General features: G+C 42.3%; 1 protein-coding gene across 1 annotated transcript; it reads right to left on the bottom strand.

Moving 5' to 3' along the window:
- Nucleotides 1-353: 353 nt before the first annotated feature.
- LOC119724197 lies at nt 354-5,065 on the bottom strand. The gene is made up of 2 exons (XM_038195142.1): nt 4,596-5,065; nt 354-2,283 (listed from the first exon to the last, which is right to left on the bottom strand). Exons 1-2 carry the CDS (start codon nt 4,708-4,710, stop codon nt 1,643-1,645), a joined length of 756 nt encoding a protein of 251 aa, XP_038051070.1. The 5' UTR covers nt 4,711-5,065; the 3' UTR covers nt 354-1,642.
- Nucleotides 5,066-7,374: the final 2,309 nt, after the last annotated feature.

The raw sequence follows: 7,374 nt of genomic DNA, 5'->3' as shown, positions 1-7,374 counted from the left end.
TGGGGGGCAATAGAATGCATGTGAATAATCACATGTAACCATGCAGGGGACTTGTACTGATTCGCGTTTGGTAGTAATTACTTTAATTAGACATCCACCATGCACGAAAAGACAATCATTTTTTCAACAAATCATAAATTACATGTGAAACTTTTCCAACTTTTATAGGTTTTCCACGCCAATTTCAATTACCACCCTACATAGAAATGTTCACCATTTCCCAATCAGTTGTTGTTTGGCCTTAAAGGATGCCTTAAATCAAGAATCACTCCGCCAAACCCTATTTTAATCTGAATTGGGGAAGGGGGGCTGCTATGCTGAGTGCATGTTAATGAAACAGACAGAAATTGATCTAATTTGGCACACGATTAGAAATTCTTTATTTTTCATTTCAGTATTAAAAAAAGAAAGATAATGGCAGATGCTAATTTGCACATAATTATTCATAAAAACAAATGAATCATTGAAAATGGCTTTAATGAATTTGTTTACCCCAAACATGGTCAAGGCACCTAGATTGATAACCTAGATTGATATATGGCGGGAGATAATTTGCATATTAATTGTTTTTGCATATTAATTGACAATAATGCTCAAGGGTGCCAAGGTGGCACCCGTCGGAATATTGATCTATAAGGTCCAAATGACAAGAAAATGCAAAAACATTTTGTGCGGATTCTAAATCACGCTTCCGTGGTCAACCCCCGGACTAACAGTTAACTAAATGTAGGCCTACATCATAGTGACAAGGCCCTTGCATGACTATCTACTGCATTGATATCGCACTAACTGTGTAAATTGGTGAAAACCCCGGCATAGCCTTTTACAATCTGTTAGATCTCTGGTTTGCATGAACGGATTTCCATGGTATTTTCACTGATTATACACAAGAGTATAATTAATATGCTCCATCAAGATGAAATACTTATGTTATAAAAAAAAAACAGTTTAGAGGATATCTGCTTGCATAACTTACTTTGGACACCCTGTATATTAACGACGCACAAACTAGAACAAAAACTGGTATCCATTCTTTACACGCGTTTACAGCAGGTTAATCCTGAGTACCAGTAACAATGGCGGAACGCAATTCAAGATGGCGGTAAACGGGTTCTCAGCGGTAACGTTCAGGACTTAAACACGCCATAAAAGGCGGGAACCAGTCCATGTCAAAGACACACTGTTATAGACCTTTCTTTCGTTTGTAAACACTAGCGTGGGTGGATGGAGTTGACTGTTTTGTACCGTATGTACAGTGAAATCTCGATAAGTCAAACTCTGATAACTTAAAACAACTGTTAAGTCAAATAAAGAATCAGACCCTCTGCTGTACGCGATCCTATTTTGACTCGCCATTATTGGAAGGCCCAACACTGCAACAATTGAAGAATATTTATAAATGATTACAACAATATTATTGGACTGTTGAAAATATAAAATAATCAACTTCCTAAACATGCCTTTTTCTTATGTAATGAGGGTGTTATGAGAAATCTTTTGGAAAAATATGTTGCCAACCACGGCTGCAATGTATGCGCTTGCGGCAGCCCATACAAAATGGCGCTCAACGTTCACAAACAATAGAAAGGTCTATCATGGCATTCACTCACAACTGCCTGTTTGTGTGTTCATTAAGAAGTGATCACTTTGTATTGATAATGGTCGCCCAGAGCCGCTCCATCATATGCCCCTCCTCCGGGTCCGAGTGGTCGTCTAAAAACGAGATGGCTCGCTCGTAGAAACTCCGCGGGTGCCGTCGGAGATTTTCCTTGGTGGCCGAGAAGCAGGCCCTGAAGCACAGCGGCACCGAGGTGGGCGGCGGGGTGCCGAACACGGCTGTGTAAAACTCCCCCGTTGTGCGCACTCGCCCTATTCGCATCTTGCCGGTGTCCAGTGCCGTCTTATACTTCTCTTCGTGAGGGACCTGTCCCCAGTCGCTGAGGGCTCCGACGACCTTGCAGTAGCGACCCTCGGCGGCGTTACTAACAAACTCCATGGGGTTCGGAAAGCACCATCTTTCGTCGAATCCGGATGGGCCGTGCCCCTGCAGAAACACCGTCAGATCGGCGAGGCTGTCGTAGTTGTGGATGATGTGGTATAAGAAGGTGTGACCCTCCCGACCCACGTTGGGGAACTTCTCCCATATGTTGACGGGGAAGGGCGGGGTCGTGTCCGTCCCCTTGTGGTACACGTGGCTGTGAGTGGCCAGCGGTTTCAACCAGTCCAGATTCTCGTTGTAATGAGAGACGACAAACTCCAAATCGGACTTCGATGTGTGAGGAGCTACGGAGACAAATAATAATAAAAAAATTGGTAAATGCCAGCGTGTCAACTCCAATAGACAATATACAGGGACGTCAAGAAACCACCGCTTGTATAGAGCCTTAATAGCAACCTCGTTCCCAGGATGTCGAGCAGTACGCTCTCACCACCTGCTCTCGCGCCCTAGTATTGGATCATTGCATATCCAATTTTTATGAGGAATATAGTCTGGTGCCTGTGCTTTACATCGGCGTTTTTTTGTATAGAGTGCCTGGGCCAAAACACAATCAATTCGTCGCGGCGTGAGTTTTATACGAAAACATATTTTTTTTTCAAAGTTAAAATGTTACAATCTTAACCAGCCAATATGCAGTATCACATTTCATATTAATATGAGCATATAGAAAAGGAAAGGATTATTTTTGAGAAGGCGTGGAGGTTATAATTACAATGAACGTGAGAACACGTAATGCACGTTGGAAATAACAACACCAACTACACGACATTGATCCATTACCTGCTAATTTCGGTATTGAATCAGGATACAACTATGCGCTAATCAAATATTGCCTTATCCCATTGTATTGTATTGTATGGTAATGTATTGTACATGTCTGTAGTCATTTTTTATGTATGCAGGGCCCCAATGGAAACCAGTTTAAAGCTGTTTGGGCATACTGCCCTGGGTAAATAAATGTAATAAATCATAAATAAATAAATAAATACATGAAGCAAGTTCCCATCCCAGGGCTTACTATTGGAAACGAGGTTGAAATTCAAGTAAGCCCTGGGGACGAGGTTGCCTTTATGGGTACCCATGAAGGAACAATAGGCCCTATTCCTAATCGAATGTTTGGGTACTAGGGACGCGAACCCAATCAAGGGTGCAACCATGCACAAGTAAATAGGCCAAATATCCGTTCGCCGAGCTCATGAATAGTTGTCATACATTCAAATTATTCTATATTAGAGAGTTCGGAGAGCCATGAAATTGAGGGATTGAAGAGATATGACAAAATATGTAGTATAGAAGCAATATCAATGTTTGTTACTAACTACGAGTAACTAACTTCCACATTTCTTTGTTTTTTTTATTGTCCCAGCCACGTGGTAGCCATGCCCAGGTCATCTATCACCAGATCCTAGTATGGACCATGGTACATCCACCAGAGGGGGTGTCAGTCTTGTGATCCTACTGGAGGGGTTGGAAATTGGCGGGAAAAACCTAGTATGCTTGTGCGCATTTACATAGGCTTGTGTACAAATGCATTGTTAACATAAAGATTACCTCCATCACCCCTGTGACCAAAATAGAACTCAATTGGCATTGAGGAGGTTAGTGTCTGGTTTTATTGACTGTTTAGGGCCTGAGAGATACCAGGGATTAATCTGGGGTGAATGGTGGACTTTGAGGGCTCAAATTACATGGTGTCATGGATTGATTCCAAGCAGGCGTCTGATATTATTCTGCCAAAAATTGGCCCGCCTATATATAGGGCTAATGGAGAGACATGATGATTTGTTCAGCAGCTATCCCGCAGCTAAAAACCAGTACAATATTTCTCAATTTGTGTGTGTGTTAAATACAAAAAATGAGATGAGAGCCAAATCCCATGGTTTTCTAGCTGGTAATCTGGTTAAGCAAATGCTTCCTGGAGGCCATGCACGTATAGCGAAGTGTGCGTCCATTGCAGAGACACGATATTGCATGTTTCCTGTAGTGCACGACCTAAGCGTGACCCCGTGTCTGAGTACGGTGATACTGTGACCGTTTTAGCCGATTTTCGGCTAACCTTGACAGAATTTTTGTTAAAAAAACGAGTTTGACGGAAAATTTGACAGAGAACGGTTTTTTTTCTGGCAGAATTCTGCAAAAGTGGTTATTGGACAGAAACCAGCAGATTTGAAACAAAAGTGTACATTTGTTTTTTAAAAAGCTCCAATCAATTTAAACAAACCCAAACAAACAAAACAGGTTGGCTGGTCTAGGTGCTGATATGAGGTTCACTGGGAAACGGACTTTGTCGTGCCTGAAATTTACCAATAATTTCACAACATCTTCACTTGTAGATTGTTTATTATGTAATTTGAATTTAATTAAGGCAATACTGCCAATCTGCATGTGATTTTAAGTGTTTATAGTGTATCTCGAGTAATTCTGGGAAATTTGGCAGACTGACAGATTTTCGATGTGCATTTAGCAGAATTTGGCTCTGACCTTACGGTCATCCTGACGGAGATATGTTAGTATTTTAGCGAAGGCAGAAGAAAAATGTGAAAGGGATGTTCATTTCCCCAAACTGCACACATTACAATTCCTACACGGCACTTACGTATGCTGTATACATGTTTCTTGGCGTGGCGGACAGCGAGGTACGTCACGATGAGAAAAACAACCAGTATGCACAGCAAAATCACTTGACGCCAACGACACTCCATGCCCACCATGGCCGCTCCGGATAATTAGAGTAGGCAATAAACCACACTAGTTATCACCCAGTAAACCACTGTAGTAGTACATGCATGGAGGAATAAGGTACATGTACATTGTACATTGTACATGTACATGTACATGTATGTAGAAACATGTACAGCTGACAAAGAAATGGAACCCACTATGTGTGATCGAAATTTATGTACATGGCGCGTGAATTATAAATAGCGATTCAACCGGTGCTAATAAAAGCGTAGGTAGCAAGGTCCTTTGTTGGTGCTCACTCGAGCATGCATGCATAATGCGCCATTCTCTCGCACTGACCATGGGGCTATATAAACACACTGACCTTCAGGTTTATATTTGTTGTAGGTGGCTAGTATATAATGCCTTGTTTGTTAAAGGGACACTGGGTCCTTGAACAGCCCAATTGGGCTACAAAACGCGCTTTGAACGAAATGATGTTAATCTGAAGGAACATTTAAAAGTAGGATATAAACATCCACACAAATATCCTTTCAAAACTGGGCGGTTTTGTGTTTTTTTGTATTATGCGTGCGTGAACGATTTTCGGGGTCCACTTTTGCGACCCGCAAAATTCGAGCTGTTTTGATGCTAGTCATGATTTCATCCGTAAAGTTATTCGCCTTTTTGCGGACGTGTAAGAAACCATATTTTGTGCATTAGTGATTGGTCACCGTGCGCTGTTCGCGAGCACGGTGCTGTGTATTATATATATCGTACATTATTGACTGAAAGTGGAAACGACAGGAAAAGCGTATTCGTACAACTGAGGTTTTTTTGTCTTTTCTCGGGAACGGGTTGGTTTCCTTTGAACCAGATGTTTGAAATAGGATAAGTAAACGATCCCAAAACGTGAAATGTTAATTCGGGGATCAATTCAGGACCTATAGTGCCCCTTTAAGTGCTTAGGTCAAAGGAGTACGGAAGTGTGACGTCATAAGTACGCCCGCGTGTTGGTTCACGGGCCGCGCTAATATCTTTTGTAAAAAAAATTGTGTACGTGATGTATTCATTGACTGCAAATAAACCGCATGAAAGGCACGTGACTTCGCTTGCCTTTTTGAGATGACAGACACCAATGGAGGGCGCGATTCGCTTTTGATGTATTTGTATTTACCACGGACCTCTATGGGGAAAAATGACAACTATGCGCTGTAGTACAAACAACTACTTGCGCCGTTTCCAGACACAATAAAGTGGAATTGCCTCATATATAGGCCGTGTTATTTTGTTTACAAATTGGATGTTGTTGTCAATGCAAAGATGGTATGAAATGCACTTGGAAATGACTGACACTGGGGTGGCTGTGTACTTGACCCAGTTACCGGCCCGTCAATAGAGGGCGGTATATACCTTAAACAGACCTCATGATGCATTCATTACGCCAAAAAAAAAAGTCTCTGGTTTCTGGTATGCGCGCGCGTCGCCGTAGCCATGCGCGTCGGCAAAATGAAAAAGGTTTTTTTTTTTTCAATGAAAGATGATGTCTTAAAACCGCCAAACTCACTGGTTGGACTGGAATTCTGCTGCTGCGCAATTACAACGTGTTTTTAGATGGGGTTCTGATATATTTCCATATATTTGCACTAAGTTTAGTCGGGCACCATTTGCAGTCATCAGCCGACATTTGAAGCAAAAAAGTCGGGTAAAAAAAAAAAAGCCGCGTCGCCGCACCACTTTTTGGACAAGCTCCATACCAGAAACCGGAGAAAATGTCAATAAAGCAAGTGTCAATAACTATGAATTGTAACCACTGTTTACAGTCTGAGTTCTTTGAAGGCAGTGTCCTTGGTGTCAGAAGTGGGATCACACAACCCCTTCGACTGCTGCTAAAGAAAAATGCAGAGTGGCAGTGGCACCCATAACAAAATCTTTGAGGAACTACAACTTTTGAAACTACAAAATAACATCGTGGTTAAAGGTGGACTATTCTGCCACGGATCATACAGGGATTATTCTGCCCTTGCATGTACAATCACTTTGCTGTTTTTTTTTGTGGGGGGTGGAGGTATGTTTACACAACGGACTTAGGTATTCGCACTTTTCCTGATGCGTTTTTATTATGGGATTTTGCCACCTGGCTTTTTTTCCTCGTTATATTAATAATCATAATTTTCACTTTCAAGAAAAATAACCAGGTGATAGCGGTATGAAACTGAAAACACGGAACTGCGAATTTGCACCCACTCCATTTCCGCTTTGGATATTATGGCGTGACTTTTCTGTTTTTTGTTTTTTAGTACTAAAACACTTTCTGCTTTTATTTCAATACCGCCAAGGTCACTTATAAAAAGACAGTGTGTTGAAAACTAGTCCCACATTCTACTGTTGACTACGAGAGGAAGGTTTATTTCGAGTCTTAATTAAACATGGAGACGCAGTATTTGTCGGTTTCCTTGGCTTTTCTGGCTTTGTGGTGTCTCGTTGTTCCAGGAGCCAGTACCGGGCGTACCTCAGTAGCAGCAGGTCACAATGTCACCCTGCGCTGCGTATCATCCAAGGAGATCTGCGCGGACCAAGACAGCCACGGCTGGTTCCGATACCAAGGCCACTCCTTCCTGGTGCTGAGCCGGTGCGATGAGGTCCTGGCAGCGGCCGGGCCACGGGTGTCGGTCTCAGTCGAGAACGACACCTACCTGTTGACGATCGCCGAC

Source organism: Patiria miniata, unplaced genomic scaffold (genome assembly GCF_015706575.1).
Source record: "Patiria miniata isolate m_02_andy unplaced genomic scaffold, ASM1570657v1 HiC_scaffold_18, whole genome shotgun sequence".
In the NCBI taxonomy this organism is placed as follows: domain Eukaryota; kingdom Metazoa; phylum Echinodermata; class Asteroidea; order Valvatida; family Asterinidae; genus Patiria; species Patiria miniata.
This window is presented reverse-complemented; position numbering and strand designations above follow the sequence as displayed.

Coding starts and splice junctions, on each gene's coding strand:
- LOC119724197 (XM_038195142.1), bottom strand. CDS start 4,710: ATGGTGGGCATGGAGTGTCGTTGGCGTCAAGTGATTTTGCTGTGCATA. Junction 2,284..4,595: donor GAAACATGTATACAGCATAC/GTAAGTGCCGTG, acceptor TTGTCTCCGTAG/CTCCTCACACATCGAAGTCC.